The sequence below is a fragment of the Theobroma cacao genome, chromosome 5, assembly GCF_053813885.1.
Source record: "Theobroma cacao isolate CCN51 chromosome 5, ASM5381388v1, whole genome shotgun sequence".
Lineage (NCBI taxonomy): Eukaryota > Viridiplantae > Streptophyta > Magnoliopsida > Malvales > Malvaceae > Theobroma > Theobroma cacao.
In genome coordinates, this window is record NC_142643.1 from 46,863,903 (window position 1) to 46,879,392 (window position 15,490).

The window sequence follows — 15,490 nt, forward strand, 5'->3', positions numbered from 1 at the left end:
AATTACTTTAATCAGAATTACTTTAATCACTTAAATAAAAGTTTCTACACTTACGAAGATTAAAGTAAACAAAAAAAAAAGTCAAATGGCAAAATGAAAGGCTAGTCTGTAACAGAAGAAAGGCTAATGTTTACTTCTATCGGAGAAGAGGCTTGGGGGGGTTAAGTTGACAAGTGAGTCAAATGGAGACAATATTTTAGAATTAAAGTTATATCCTATCCTAGATTTTAACGAGATTATTTATTATTTTGAGTCGAGAGAGGGAGTTATATATATATATATGTACTTAGCTAAGTAAATTTATGATTTAATAAATGAACACAAAGTCAAAGTTAACTTTCATCACTTTCATTTAAGTAGTAGATCAAGTTAATCCCCCTTCTCCCCCTAGTGATGCATGCTACATGTTGAAAGAATTAAAGAAAGTATATTATATTTGGACTACATAATGGAATTAGGTAGCCATATCCAATCCCCATTCTTTACAATCTTCTTGAATATTTTTATATACACACACCCAAAGGATAATTTTACAAGAGAGAGAGGACAAAAGGATATGTACTTGGGATCAATAAAAGCAAGTGCAATTGAAACGAGGAATAATTAAAAAAAATAGATTAAAAATTAGAGTTGATTATAATTGATTATAATTTCCAAAATTAGAGTTGGCATTAAATAGATTACCTAATTAAACAAGACTTAAAGCTTAAGGATTGTTTTTGATTTATCTGTCGTGGCGGTTATATATAGGTTTCATAGATTTGTAGGAAAATTGTACCATTGTCTTTCATTTCTTGCAATACATCCCTTTCTTTCTCCTTTCAACCTTAATCTCTCTTTTACTTTTGAACCAGAATATTTCAACCGCAAAGGATGATGATTTGATAAGGGAAACATGCACCCAATATACAGAGTTTCCAGACATATGCGTATCCACTTTGGAAGCATATCCTCGCAGCAAAGCCGCTACCAACTTCACTAGCCTGTGTAGGGCTGCGATGGAAGTGACTGAAACTCAAGCCAATAAAACATTATCATTTGTCTCCCAGTTCTATGATAATGAGACTGATTTCAGAGCCAAGTCCGGAATCAGGTCTTGTATGCACAATTATGGAGATAGTGTCACAATCATTAATATAACTGGCCTTCCTAGTTTTGATCGAAAGAATTATAGAGACGCGTATGATTCTATTGGCTACACACGAGAAGGTGCGGCAGAGTGCAACGACACCGGTGTGCCAATGTTCTTCGATCGAAACAATGAGGTTATCATGTTCACCACTATTGTACTGGACCTGTTGAACAATCTTATTACTAATTGATGGAATTGGTATCAATTAGTTGCTCATGAATAATAGTAATCCCTTTTATCTATTGTTGGACTTTTATTTTCATCCTACACTCTCTTTGTTATTAAATAATGGATTAATCTGTATTTGGTAAAGAAAAACATCAAATTAATAAGAATATTATAAATAAAAAAATTAAAATATAACACTGATATTATTTAATATAAGATGAATGAAAATATTGATATTATATAATATAAGAATAATGCGTGCCAAACATAATAGATGTCAGAGTTATTGACTATTAACAAGTCTGTCTCATCGCTTATGGAATTGGATTCTAACCAAGGAGACCACAGATGAAATTTTTTACTGTGAAATTCTCTACATCCTTGCAATCAGTAAGGAGGAGGTAGCCAGGCCAGTTGACTCTACCTTCTGTATGTGCTCCGGGTCCAAAATTTCCATACTCAGCATAATACAAAGTTGATAGGGCAAATGTACCGTTAAATTCTAGCCATCCAACAGGGTCAATTAGGTCATATAGAAATGATTGCATAATTATTGTTCGTGAAAATTCCTTCCATGGTCTCCCAATATAGGTCCTCACTGTTGCTTTGTATGGAATGAATTCCGGTGCTGAAGTGAGGGTGCAATTGTGAATGACGATTCCGGTGTTGTTGTCCTTGAATTCTCTCCCCTGTGCAGTAAGCTTGTCCTTGGAGCAGCCTTCTAAGACAAATGAAAGAGTTTTGAAGGCTGACAGCTGCATTGCCAAATATGAAGTCTATGGTACCATAAATTTGACAATCAAAGAAAAATTGTTGGCCGTAAGCTGCATATAAGGTATACTGATAACCTTCTATGGAACACCTATAAAAAGTGATTTTGAACTCGTATGCTCGTAATGCCACTGCTTGTCTTCCTTCTGGACCCGCAGAATTGATAATAGTCATATCTTTTGCTACAAATTGTGATGCACTTATATCTGCATGTGTTTTAATGAAATGATAAAATTTAGTTTTCTTTTTTGTAAGCTTGCTCATTAGTACAAAATATACCAAAAACTAAATTAAAAAAATAAATAAACAACTCTAAAACCAAATGTCTTAAGCAAATTCTTTTATTTAATAAATTACAACATAAAAGGGTAGACACTAACCCATTGTGGCTGAATCTTGAGTACTAAATCCTCCCTTAACACTTCTATTGGCAGTGATGCTTGTTTTGTTGATTCCGTCCCCTAAAATCATCACATTTTGTTTTTCTGGCCTTAGGTATATATTTTCTCTATATATACCTTCCTTCACAAGAATAATATATGGAAATTGCGTGTTGCTAGGGACACTATCCAGAGCTGCTCCAATTGTCTTAAAGTGGCCACTCCCGTCCAAAGCAACGGTTACATTAACATCTAAAGCATGAATAACTAATGGAAGGGAGGTGAAAAGAAGAAGACAGAAAATTAAAAAAAAAGTTTGCCATGGATTTACTTGATTTTAATTCAATAGGAAGGCAAAGTGGATTGGTTGGCGAGGTTAGCAAGGTGATCGCAATGCGGCTATAAGGATCTGCTTCCAAAGTGGATATGCATGTGTCTAGAAACTCTATATATTGGGTGCATGTTTCCCTTATCAAATCATCATCCTTTGCGGTTGAGATATTCTGGTTCAAAAGCAAAAGAGAGATTAAGGTTGAAAGGAGAAAGAAAGGGATGTAAAGCGTATCTGGATTTGCCATTACTAGTAAAAGAAGGTACTGCAAGAAATGAAAGACAATGGTACAATTTTCCTACAAGTCTATGAAACGTATATATGACTGCCACGACAGATAAATCAAAAACAATCCTTAAGCTTTTAAGTCTTGTCTAATTAGGTAATCTAGTCAATTCCAACTCTAATTTTGGAAATTATAATCAGCTATATAAAAGCCCTTTATTGCATACCAAAAAATATATGTATATGCTTTTTATTATTAGTTTATAAGTTTTTCCAAAAATATGTTATTATTGATTATTAACAATATACCAAATACTCACCTTTTTCACATGCATATTGAAAAGTGAACGCGTTTTTATTTGATGATATAGAAATCATTATCATTACGACAAATTTAATTTAAAATTGTATATTTTTCAAATGAGTTATAAAAAATATTATATAACTTGTGTACTTCGCCGTTTCAATTGCACTTGCTTTTATTGATCCCAGATACGTATCTTTTTGTCCTCTCTCTTTCTCTCTCTTGTAAAATTATCCTTTGGGTGTGTGTATATAAAAATATTCAAGAAGATTGCAAAGAATGGGGATTGGATATGGCTACCTAATTCCATTATGTAGTCCAAATATAATATACTTTCTTTAATTCTTTCAACATGTAGCATGCACCACTAGGGGGAGGAGGGGGATTAACTTGATCTACTACATAAATGAAAGTGATGAAAGTTAACTTTTACTTTGTATCCATTTATTAAATCATAAATTTACTCAGCTAAGTACATATATATATATATATATATAACTCCCTCTCTCGACTCAAAATAATAAATAATCTCGTTAAAATCCAGGATATGCTATAACTTTAATTCTAAAATATTGTCTTCATTTGTCTCAAATGTCAACTTAACCCCCCTAGCCTGCCCCCCAGTAAAAGCAAACATTAGCCTTTCTTCTGTCACAGACTAGCCTTTCATTTTTCCATTTGATTTTTATTTTTGTTTACTTTAATCTTCATAAGTGTAGAAAGTTTTCTTTAAGTGATTAAAGTAATTCTGATTAAAGTAATTTTAATTAAGCAGAATGATTTCCTTTTTCAGATATTTTGTTGGATATTTTCTGAAGATTGCGTTTGTGCCTTGGAATCAAATCCCGCAAAGCCTTCTAATTACAACCCAATTGATTGAGCAGTGACCTGAAAAAGATGGCTGCAGTTTTGTCATTATGCATGCTTTTATCTAAAAACAAAAAGGAAAGAAAGAGAGAAGATTTATTGAAAACACGTCTTGGTCAAATTTATATTACTTGATTTTCATTCATTCAGGACACCAGATTAGGCCAAGTCTATTTGTCTGAGTCAAGACATATGGACATGCTCCAGCCATCAAAAACCATGTGACGTTGAATAATTAAATGAACTATCTTATGATTTTCTAATATTCTCCCTCAGTCATATTTTGAAATTAAGGCAACAAGAAATCATGGAATTCTCTTCTTTTATTTTTTTGACATTATTTTTATCTATATTTAATTCGGACTTTCAACCCCAAATATATTGGAATTGCGAACAGCTAATATAAAATTAATTGATGGTCAAAAAAGAATTATTAAGAAAACAGCTGAAGGAATTGGTCCATCTGAACTTGGTCTAAATTATTATATACTTGATTATGTCGGTATTCTGATATTAAAAAAATTATGATTAAAAAAAATGTCTAAGAGTTTTCGATTTACACTTTTCATACTCATTTTCATTCCAGTTCCCATTTCGTCATTGGCTAAGCTCGCACGTGATGTGATTATTAAAATTAACTGTATATACATAATTATCTAATACCAATTTCTGCAAGTTTGTCTTTAAGCAATTGTTATATGAATTCCCACGACTGTTGCTTTTCCATATTGACTTCTAGTCAGTCATGAAACGCACAGGATTGGGAAAGGTTATCTGCAATTTTATAGCCCCTAGCTTTGTTTTCTGTGAGCCATTGGTTTACTCGTTTAGCTGGAAATTTAGATGTAACCAGCAAAACACCCATTGGAAAAGTTCAACAATCCAATAGCTTTGATTTTGGTTTTGATTCTCTCATTGGTTTACTGCAGAAAAACAAGAAGAAGAAGAAGAAGAAAATGGAATGTTTTCTTTTATTGGGGGAGAGGCTAGGGGGGTTAAGTTGACAATTGAGACAAATGGAGACAATATTTTAGAATTAAAGTTATAGCATATCCTGGATTTTAACGAGATTATTTATTATTTTGAGTCGAGAGAGGGAGTTATATATATATATGTACTTAGCTAAGTAAATTTATGATTTAATAAATGGATACAAAGTCAAAGTTAACTTTCATCACTTTCATTTATGTAGTAGATCAAGTTAATCCCCAAAGGAATTAGGTAGCCATATCCAATCCCCATTCTTTACAATCTTCTTGAATATTTTTATATACACACACCAAAGGATAATTTTACAAGAGAGAGAAAGAGAGAGAGGACAAAAAGATACGTATTTGGGATCAACAAAAGCAAGTGCAATTGAAACGAGGAAGTACACAAGTTCTTCCTTATTTTCCTTTAATAGAACAAGAAATTGGAAACATGAAACATTTCTTTCTTTTTTTTCATTGATGTTCTTTTGGCCTCACTTCAATGCCTTCAATTACAAGGCCTCCCTTCAGATGGCAACCCTTCACCTCCAACAAACTCATCTTCACTTCCTCATCGTTTTCCCCACTGAAGAACTGCCCCAGCTCAATCTCCATCCACCCATCTCCCCTTTCACTCAGAACTCCTTGGTGATTCCCTTCGACCAGTTTCCACATCTCCCTCTGTTTCTTTCTCTCTTGATGCTGCAGGAAAACACTGCCAAAAGACACTTGGTTTCCCACTTCCACAGTTATCTCTGATGGCATGGAATCAAGCCCATATGCACGGTCGGAGATTTTCAGTATGAGATAAGCTCCATAAGTAGTGTTCGGGGTCAGGATTTGAGTCCTGATATTGCCTCGGATTTCTAACCAATCAGTTGTTCTTAACACAGCAACTCTGGAGAACCTGTAAAAGAAGTAAAGATATACATAAACCATATAGCAATTTCTAAATACTCCTTTGAGCAAATGCAAGGAAAATTGAAATGAACCTTGATTCAGACATAGATATCCAGCCCCAATACAATGGATTGGAGCTCCATGTGATGGAAAGCTCTTTTGCTGATAACATGTAAGATTTTTTGCCTGATGATTTCTCCAACTTGAAAATCTAAAAAAATATGAATTCCAATGTTCAAAAACTGCATAAACAGATTGCTAAATTCATTGTCAGAAAATGGCTATCTCTACTGCCCTGCTTATATCTGACATGGTGGGATTCCCCATGTTTTTGGAAGTACAAGTAGAGATAGAAACTACTATTTCTGATGCAGATTCAATGCACTTTAACATTAAATACAACACTGGGATTCAATTCGATAGACACTGATATTCAATTTAATGCAATCTTCAGAAGAAAAACAACTCACAACATGTCATACTGCAAAGACAAGGAAGTTTACCTTGTTACCACCATCTATGAGAACAGGGTCACAAAGACACTGAAACAGCTCTTTCTTTGAAGAAAACTTCAGAGGAGAGACCGAACTCAATACTATCTCAGGATAATCCGGAGGTAGAAAACTTTCCCAAACCACATCCGAATCAACTGCTGATCGAAAAGTCGATGAAACCAACGATGACCTGAATGCATCTTCTGGGGTAGTGAAGGAAAGGATAGCAGAAAGACAATCTTCTGGCAACATGCTGTAGTTTATCCAATACTTCAATGGTTTTCCAACTTCAAAACTGTTTTGCTAACACTGAAGCCACAAAAAAATCAAAATTTATGAGAGAATTGTGTTTGGGTCACACCTGAGAGAGGTCTCTTTCAGTGCGAAGAGGCTATGACGCTTGTGGAATTCTGGTTTGATACCTTGAAAGGCGTCAGGTTTGAAAGATTTATGTGAGGTCATTGCTTGAAATATATGCATAATAAATAAATCAAAGAGCAGCTCATTCTTTTGTCAATTATCGTTTCAGGCTGACCGGAAAAGGCATCTTGGATATAAAAAAAATAATATTAAACTCCAGAAACAAAACAACCAGACCCCAGAAGTCGACAACCTCCTCAAGGGAAGGAAGACTTTGAACTTTGAAGGGGTAAGGCTGTATTGGCCAGCTACAAAGCTGAATGACTATTGTTTTTTTTCCTCAGATAAAATAAGATTTCTATTAATAATCCGAATTAGATACCATTTTGGTGAGAATCACAAAATTTGAAAAAGCAGATCAAAGGACCTGCCTGGTAATACAAAAGTTGAAACAAACACGTATTTGACATTGAACACAACTGGTGATACAATAGTAAGAAAAAAACATTGGGTGGCACAGCAATTTGCAAGTAATCAATCCAAGGAAAAGGTTTGATCCACTTACAATTCTACCAAATTTTTTGTTAGTATGAACAAAACAAGGGGTGGTACACAATTTGCAAGTAATCAATCCAAGGAAAAAGTTTGATCCACTTATAATTCTACCAAATTTTTTGGTAACCTGTTCGGTTCATACCAGAAAGAAAAATTAAGAAGCATTAATATTTTCCAAAGTTACATTTAGATTCTAGAATATATCGATGTTTTGTACTCAATGCAATAAATTTGACTTAATGCTGCATCTTGTTCCTTGGTAACAAACACTATTAAATATTAAATACTATTAAAACTTAGATAAGAAAGCCACGAGCTCTTATTGCTAGGAACAGGACCACTGGAAGGTGAATGACCCACTCAGTGCGACAATAAACTTTATTCTAACTCGTGGACAATGTGTTCATCTATTTTTAGAATTAAAGATCCCTAATGTAATAGACTAAACTAGGTTATTGTTCTTGTTCCTCACACTTGTTTGAGGAAAAGACAAATCCCAAGTCCCAACAGGTCTGTTGATGACAGAAATTTCTAGCCACTCCTTGTCTGAAGGTGGAAGATCAAGCGTGGTGGAGATTATTATAATTTTTCAAGTTATAATTAAGGGAGAATTTCGATAATCTTACAAGTATCAAGATACCCAAAATTATGGTATTTGGTAATATGTTTTATGCTAAAAGGAAAATTAGTCTTTAGTAATAACTTTAATTTTCTTCGACATCTATGTTTAAAAACCTAGCATCATTAAGTCATGCACCTAATAATTTGATTCAATAATAAATAAATGTATCTCTTTACTCAAAAATAATTGAATTTAAAATTTTGTTGTTATAATTCAATAAGTTCACTTCATACAATTTATATTTAGACATGCAAAGCTAATGATTCAAATTGAGTATCAGGGTACCTAAACTTTTGATATTTATTAGTTTTGTTTTACGCTAAAAGGAAAATTAATACTAATAAAAATTTCTTAAATTGATAATTTTCTCCGACATTTAAGTCTAAAGAAACTAGAAGCATTAAGTTGTGTAACCGATAATTTGATTCAATGATAAATGTATCTCTCTAGTCAAAGATATGGGTCCATAAATTTATAGTTATAATTCAATAAACTCACTTCCTGCAATCTATATTGAGACATGCAAAACTAATGATTGGTATGGAAAATATTTCGCTTTTTTAAATAGGTAAGGCATTAATCACATGGCAACGTTGGATGTGTGGTGATATGCCCCTAGTAAGGTACAAGTTGTTATTATGTGCCTTTCATATATATTTCGTTTCTGAAAGGTCAAGAAATTAAGGGCCTTAGGATGATGAAAAGGTTTCCCCACAGTGACAACAACCCACCGAAACATATCTTCCTCTCTAGTTAATTTCTTCATCCCAACAATGATAAAGTTTAATCTTGTTTTGCTAATTCACCCCCAAAAGAAATACATAGTTTTGATAATAAAAATAAATATCTTGGATATAATTAATTAAGTATGCTGCATGCTGTGACGATAGAATTACTATATATTAAGCTTGCAAAAGCCAAAATCAAAGGGAAGATGTCGCCTTTTTCACAAGGGTCATTTTCCGCAATAATATCCTATGTTGGATGTTGCATACATAGATTTTAAGTAAAATATACTAACATTTTCAAGTTTTAAACATAATTCTACGTAAGTTTATTAGTTTTCAAAATAAATATTATGTTTTAGACGTGTAAACGGTGTTAATGTTTAAAATACCTTATTCTTTTTCCACTCTTTTCTTTTTTCTTTGGTTTGCCAATGACACTCTTTTACATGAGTCGACCACTTTACAACCAAATCTCCCCAAGGGAGCACCGGATTGTACTCCCTAGCACCGATTTTCTTCGAGAGCACCGATTGTGGTGCTCCCTAAATTATGCTTTTCAAAGGAGCATCGAGATGCACACTCCTTGGTCGGGGGTGGCCGGCCGGTGAGAGGTAGGATAGATTTTTTTTAAAAAAAATTATAATTTGGTAATTTTAAAAATTAATCAAAAATAAAATTATTTTTTTAATATTACCACGTTATCAAATAAATAAAAATTTTAATGGTTGACTAACGATTGGATGTGTATGTCAAACGGAAGATATTCTTTTGAAGCGAAGTGTTTATTTTGAAAATTAATGGACCCATGTGAAATTATAGTTAAAATTTGAGGATGTTAGTGTATCTCACCCATAGATTTTTAATTTTTATGAAAATTAAGTGTAGAGGAAAGAGTTGAAAGATATTCAAATTTGAGGGCATTTGCTTGAAATAACTTGAACAAACGTGCATATTTTATACCAATAGAAAATATATAGATGCAGTCATTTGCCTGACGGCTGATGGCTGGTTCCTAATTGCTCATATCTGGTTCATGTGTCATGCTGTATATTTGGTTCCTTCTCATTGAGAATTTGGAACAAGAAATTAAATATATGTACATCAATTGAGCTTGAATTTTTTTTTCCGCCTCTCTATGCAAATTTTGTGGAAATCACTGCTTAATTTCTGCTCTGCAATCTTGGGTTAATTTTGCAATCTTGGATTTATCGTAAGGGAATTTTATACGTTACGGTTCGATTATAATATTTATAAGATAGTAATTTCACAAAATGATTATGGATATTTTTATCTAAAAATATTTTTTGATCTATTCCGACTCATGTAAAGTAATTAATATCAAGAGAAAATTGATATTAACTACTCAAAGAGTAAAGGAAATGGTCATTCTATCCTTAAAAATTGAACTAAATACGAGACAGATCATTCACTTGGAATAATGATAGAATACAATAATCATTCCATCGAACCAAACATGCTGTGAAAATCAGAGGTAAATGAAAGTAAATTTCAGTGAACCATACGCGTTATTAGAGCCAACAATGAATAGGAGCCGAAGCCCAAGCTCCCTTTTTGCAGGAAAATTGGCCCAAGATCCTTTACTCCCAGAGTCTAAAATCCTTTTTTGCATAAAGCTAGCCAAGATCCTTAACCCCAAAGTCCAAGGTCCCTTTTGCATGAAAATTAGCCCAAGATTCTTAACCATTTTTTTGGGTACGTAGCCCAAAAACCTGGTTAGTATTTTCTGGTAGTTGGTTCTTTTAACCTTCCGTTACCTTTTGGCGCCTTATCTGTTTCTTACACTAACCACAAATCTTCAAGCTTTTCTGCTTCCTTCGACATCCATGGCTTTAACTCAAAACTTAAAACCCACCATTTCCTTATCCCTCTCTTCCTTTCATCGCCACTCTTCTTTCTCTCCTTTTTTTTCCACTCAATTCCCAGACAAAACCATTCTTTTACAGCTCAAGAATCCATACTCTCAGACCCCCATCTCTCACTCTCACGTTCTCCAGAAGATTGTTCCTTCTCCCTTCGGTTTCTAGAATCTGGGATGCTTTGACTGGCAATAAAAATGCAAGGGAAGCTGTAATTGCCATAAGACGAGGAATGCTACTGTTTAGACAGGTAAAAAGACATGGTTTCTTCTTTCAGTTTCATTTGATTCTTCATTTTTGTTTCTGTTATTTATGAAATTTTTTTTCTTCTTGTTAGGGTGATGTGTCAGGTTCTTTAGCGGAGTTTGACAAGGCAATTGAGTTGGATTCTCGACAAAAGGCATGTAAGTTCCCAACAAAAGATTCCAGATTGTCCCCTTTTTTGTCATTTAATAATGCCTTTTATTTTATTTTTTTATTACAATGTCCATGATAGATCTTTGGCAAAGGGGGCTTTCATTGTACTATCTTGATAGGTACTAGTTCTATCCTTCTGCATTTACCTTTGCTCTGCTTATGCTAATCATCGTACAGAAAAGGAATGAAATTTCACAAAATTTGATCTTTTTTATGCTTAATTCAGCTTGATTTTATGTTTCTATGTTTTGATTTTGTTTGTTCTTCTCATTTTACTTGGACTAAGGTAAAAGGGGGAAATACTTATTGTGTTCAGTATTTGGTATAAATTGTGAAGAGATTGAGGTGGGGTTTTGGTTCTCTTTAGGTATGAAGAAGGTGCAGAGCAGTTTAGATTAGATGTTGCACAGAACCCAAATGATACTGAGGAATCAATATGGTGCTTTCTATGTGAAGCTCAATTATATGGAGTAGATGGTGCAAGGCAAAGCTTTCTTGAGGTACGTGCGTATAGAATACATAAGGCTAATAAGGTAGTAAATAAGCCTTATGACGAATGAGCTTTTGAATATTTAAAGAACTATGTATCACCTCATCATTCACCACTCAGAGTTCCAACACTAAAGCACAGCATCATAGTCGTGATGAGTTTAGATGAGCTGTCGTTGTGCTGATTGCAAAAAGTGATAGCTACATTGTGTTTAAGGTTGAGGGAATGGTATGTGTGTGTGTGTGTGTTTATATATAAGTGAAACTTATACTGATCCACATTTTAAATGAATAGACCAGTGCAAGTAGTGTAATTGATTTTTTTCTAAATGCAGGTTGGCAGAGATCCAAGACCTGTCATGCTGGAAGCTTATAACATGTTTAAAGATGGAGGTGATCCAGAAAAGGTATTGATTGAGTTGACAACTTCAAATTTGCTTGTCGCCATGCTTTGTACCCCCTTTTCTCTCTTACTCTCCCTTTCCGTACTACTTTCCTTGAAAACAAGTAACCAAAGTAACATTTGCTTTTATTTCCATATTTCTAACTAAACAATTAATTTTGTTATATAGCTCGTTGCTGCTTTCTCCAATGGCCAGGAGAATGAGTATTTCTATGCTTCTTTATATACAGGGCTTTACTATGAATCTCAGGTTTGTTCTGATCCTTCAATTTGTTTTCTTTAGAAGGTGTGTGTAATACTTGGTAAATGCTAATGACCCATGAACATGTTTGATGTTTCAAGCAAGACTGATTATCATGTTTTCATTGCTTACAAATTGTTCGTATTCTTAGAATTGTTGATTACTGGTTTTCACCTTGCAGAAGAAACCAGATGCAGCCAAAGTTCACATGCTTTCAGCATGTCAGTCTCCTTATGGACAAAGGTTTGAAGTGAGAATATGTTCACATTTCTGACCACAGCAACTAATAGTAATATAACATTGTTACACATTGCGCAATTTTATCTCAGGTCTGATGATTATATGGCTTCCCTTGCCAAGGTTCACTGTCTCTGTCGAAATTGGAGCCCTGAGTGAATACCTTGCTCAAGCTTCGTCAAAATGAAAATGAATGTCGGTTCAGAGCAAAAAGTTATTAGATCACCATAAACGACACACCAATGAGGTAAGCTGAGCTGGATTCTGAGATAATATGTGAATAACAAAAGCTGTATCATACATTTCAATTTTTGATATTCTCAGTATGAACTGTTTTTGAGTATTTAATTAGGAGTTCCAAAGAAGACAAATCCGCAAAGCATTGTAAATGTTTTAACCCAGGTTACATTGCTGCAATTCAGTGTTGCATAGTGATTATTAAATTCTGACTCATGCAGAATCAATATATCAATACAAAACCTCTATGTATTTGTTTTTCTTTTTTCTGTTGTCTGTTTCAGCTTCCATTTGAAACTCTAGCAACCACTACAATCAAAAGAACTGGACACAAAGTTTGTCTGTAAACTATGATATTGCTATATTTCTGTAGGAAAATCATGTGCTTCAGCTGTTAATGATTTTTCATTTGAACACAGAAATTTTTCTGTCATAAAAAATTTATAAAGAATGCTTCAGATCAGTCTTAACACCAACTAAATGTCATTGGCTAATCCTTATTACACCACCCCACTCTATCCAAAGGGACAAAATTTTGATTTATTGAAAGATTTTAACAGCAGGCAGTTGAAAAAAACTTCTGCATAGAATTGAGTATTGAGCATTCGTATCAAGAAGCAACAAGACGATGCTTTAATTTTCTCTCTGAAATGGACTGATCTTCATTTGTTCATGAAGGTTAGACGAGAGTCAGTGTCAGTACTGCTAGGAATCATCCAAGTTTGTGTGCAATGAATAGTTGACATTTAAAAAAAGACAAGCTTTGAAGCCTGTTGACAGTGACTAATTAGTTCTTAAGGTAAGCCATGGAAATCTAGGGATGAGTCAAATCAATTTAGACCAATTATCTACTCAAATCAAATACTTTTTGAGTAAAACGGTTCAGTTTAATTGATTTATTGAATTAATTAATCTAAAATGTTTGGTCTAATTGATTTTTTGGTCGGTTCTTGATTTTAAAATTTTTGAACCAATCCACTCAAAAAATCAAACTAGTTTTTTTATATATTTATATATATATATATATATTTATTAATATATATAATATTTTTTATATATATTAAGAAGAATTGCTAGTAAACTTAATTAATAATATACTTAAAATATATTAGGGTATTATATATACATATACAAATCATAATCTTAGCAATTTAATATTAGTTATATATATTTATTTATAAATTTGTATTAATATAAAATTATAAGTTATATATTTTAAATGATATAACTTATATGTTAATATTATAATATATAATATTAAATATCCTACATATTAATATATTATAATTATTACACTTTAATAATATTTCGTAATATAAAATGTTATGAATATATATAAAACTGTATAAATATATTATATATACATATATTTATTTATATGATTACATAACTGTATAAATGTTATGAATATACATATATTTAATTTATACATAAACATTACTATAATTTATAATAAATTTTATTTATATGATTACACTTAATAACTTTGTTAGTTATCACCTTAGACTTTATAATATATTATTTATAATTAGTTATTATTTATACAAACTTTGATATAAAACATTATAACATATAAGTTATATCATTAATTATATATATATATAAAATTAAGTCATATATTATATATACATATATTTAATTTATACATAAGCATTATTATAATTTATGATAAATTTTATTTATATGATTACACTTAATAACTTTATTAGTTATCACCTTAAATTTTATAACATATTATTTATAATTAGTTATTATTTATTCAAACTTTGATATAAAACATTATAACATATAATTTGTATCATTAATTATATATATAATAAAGTTATATATTATATATACATATATTTAATTTATACATAAGTATTATTATAATTTATGATAAATTTTATTTATATGATTACACTTAATAACTTTATTAGTTATCACCTTAAATTTTATAACATATTATTTATAATTAGTTATTATTTATTCAAACTTTGATATAAAACATTTTAACATATAATTTGTATTATTAATTATATATATAATAAAGTAATATATTATATATAAATATTTTCAATTTATACACAAGCATTACTATAACTTATAATAAACTTTATTTATATGATTACACTTAATAAGTTTATTAGCTATCACTTTAGATTTTATAGCATATTGTTTGTAATTAATTATTATTTATTTAAACTTTGATATAAAACATTATAACATATAAGTTATGCTATTAATTTTATATATATATATATATATATATAATTATGGATGAAGTTTATAAATTTTAATATTATGATTTGTAAAAAAAAGTGATAAAATTTTAGTTTATTGGTTCAAAATCAGATCAATAAAATCAATTTTATATTTGATTAGTTTGATTTTTTTTATTTAATCAATTTTGATTATTTTTTAAAAATAATTGATTCAATTAGTCTTTAAATATGATAGATTAAACTACTCATTTATTCCCTATTGAAAAAGTTTATGACCTACCCCTTTTAAAATTTATCTTAACCACAACTCTGGGGAATTTCGGCTTTGTCCTCATCTTAAAAGAACTGCTTGATAATTCCGTAAACAGGTAACAACGAGCCTTGGCTTCAGGTTTGTTTTTTGGGATGGTGTGGAGCACAGCAGCCTTGGTCCTTGGGGTGGCTTTTACCTTGCACAGTATCGCAGTTGCTTTGACTCATGGTTTTATCTTACAAAAAATATTTCACTTTAATACATTTACGGACGTGAGATTCATAAATCTCTTACGTACCGTGCGATAGAATCAAATGATTTAGC

At 31.7% G+C, this 15,490-nt stretch overlaps 2 protein-coding genes and 1 pseudogene across 3 annotated transcripts; 1 reads left to right on the forward strand and 2 right to left on the reverse strand.

The window, feature by feature from the left end:
• Positions 1-1,629: 1,629 nt before the first annotated feature.
• On the reverse strand, positions 1,630-2,061 carry LOC18600511 (pectinesterase pseudogene; annotated as a pseudogene).
• Positions 2,062-5,379: 3,318 nt separating this feature from the next.
• Positions 5,380-7,216, reverse strand: LOC18600513 (F-box protein PP2-B15-like). 2 transcript variants are annotated; one of them, XM_018120682.2, is made up of 4 exons: positions 6,905-7,216; positions 6,553-6,796; positions 6,142-6,260; positions 5,380-6,056 (listed from the first exon to the last, which is right to left on the reverse strand). In XM_018120682.2, the coding sequence occupies exons 1-4, from the start codon at positions 7,021-7,023 to the stop codon at positions 5,624-5,626; spliced, it is 915 nt and encodes a 304-aa protein (XP_017976171.2). In that variant the 5' UTR covers positions 7,024-7,216; the 3' UTR covers positions 5,380-5,623. The 2 variants fall into 2 exon arrangements, with proteins under 2 accessions (XP_017976171.2, XP_017976172.2); XM_018120683.2 differs by having other exon boundaries at positions 6,553-6,852; positions 6,966-7,215.
• A 3,363-nt stretch (positions 7,217-10,579) lies between these two features.
• LOC18600514 (Tetratricopeptide repeat (TPR)-like superfamily protein) lies at positions 10,580-12,971 on the forward strand. The gene is given in 9 exon segments (XM_007030996.3): positions 10,580-10,766; positions 10,768-10,935; positions 11,023-11,089; positions 11,182-11,221; positions 11,470-11,602; positions 11,927-11,998; positions 12,164-12,244; positions 12,417-12,478; positions 12,565-12,971. Coding segments are annotated over 9 exon segments (804 nt in total). The 5' UTR covers positions 10,580-10,652; the 3' UTR covers positions 12,632-12,971.
• Positions 12,972-15,490: the final 2,519 nt, after the last annotated feature.

Coding starts and splice junctions, on each gene's coding strand:
- LOC18600513 (XM_018120682.2), bottom strand. CDS start 7,023: ATGCATATATTTCAAGCAATGACCTCACATAAATCTTTCAAACCTGAC. Junction 6,261..6,552: donor TCATAGATGGTGGTAACAAG/GTAAACTTCCTT, acceptor ATATTTTTTTAG/ATTTTCAAGTTGGAGAAATC. Junction 6,057..6,141: donor ATATCTATGTCTGAATCAAG/GTTCATTTCAAT, acceptor CTTCTTTTACAG/GTTCTCCAGAGTTGCTGTGT.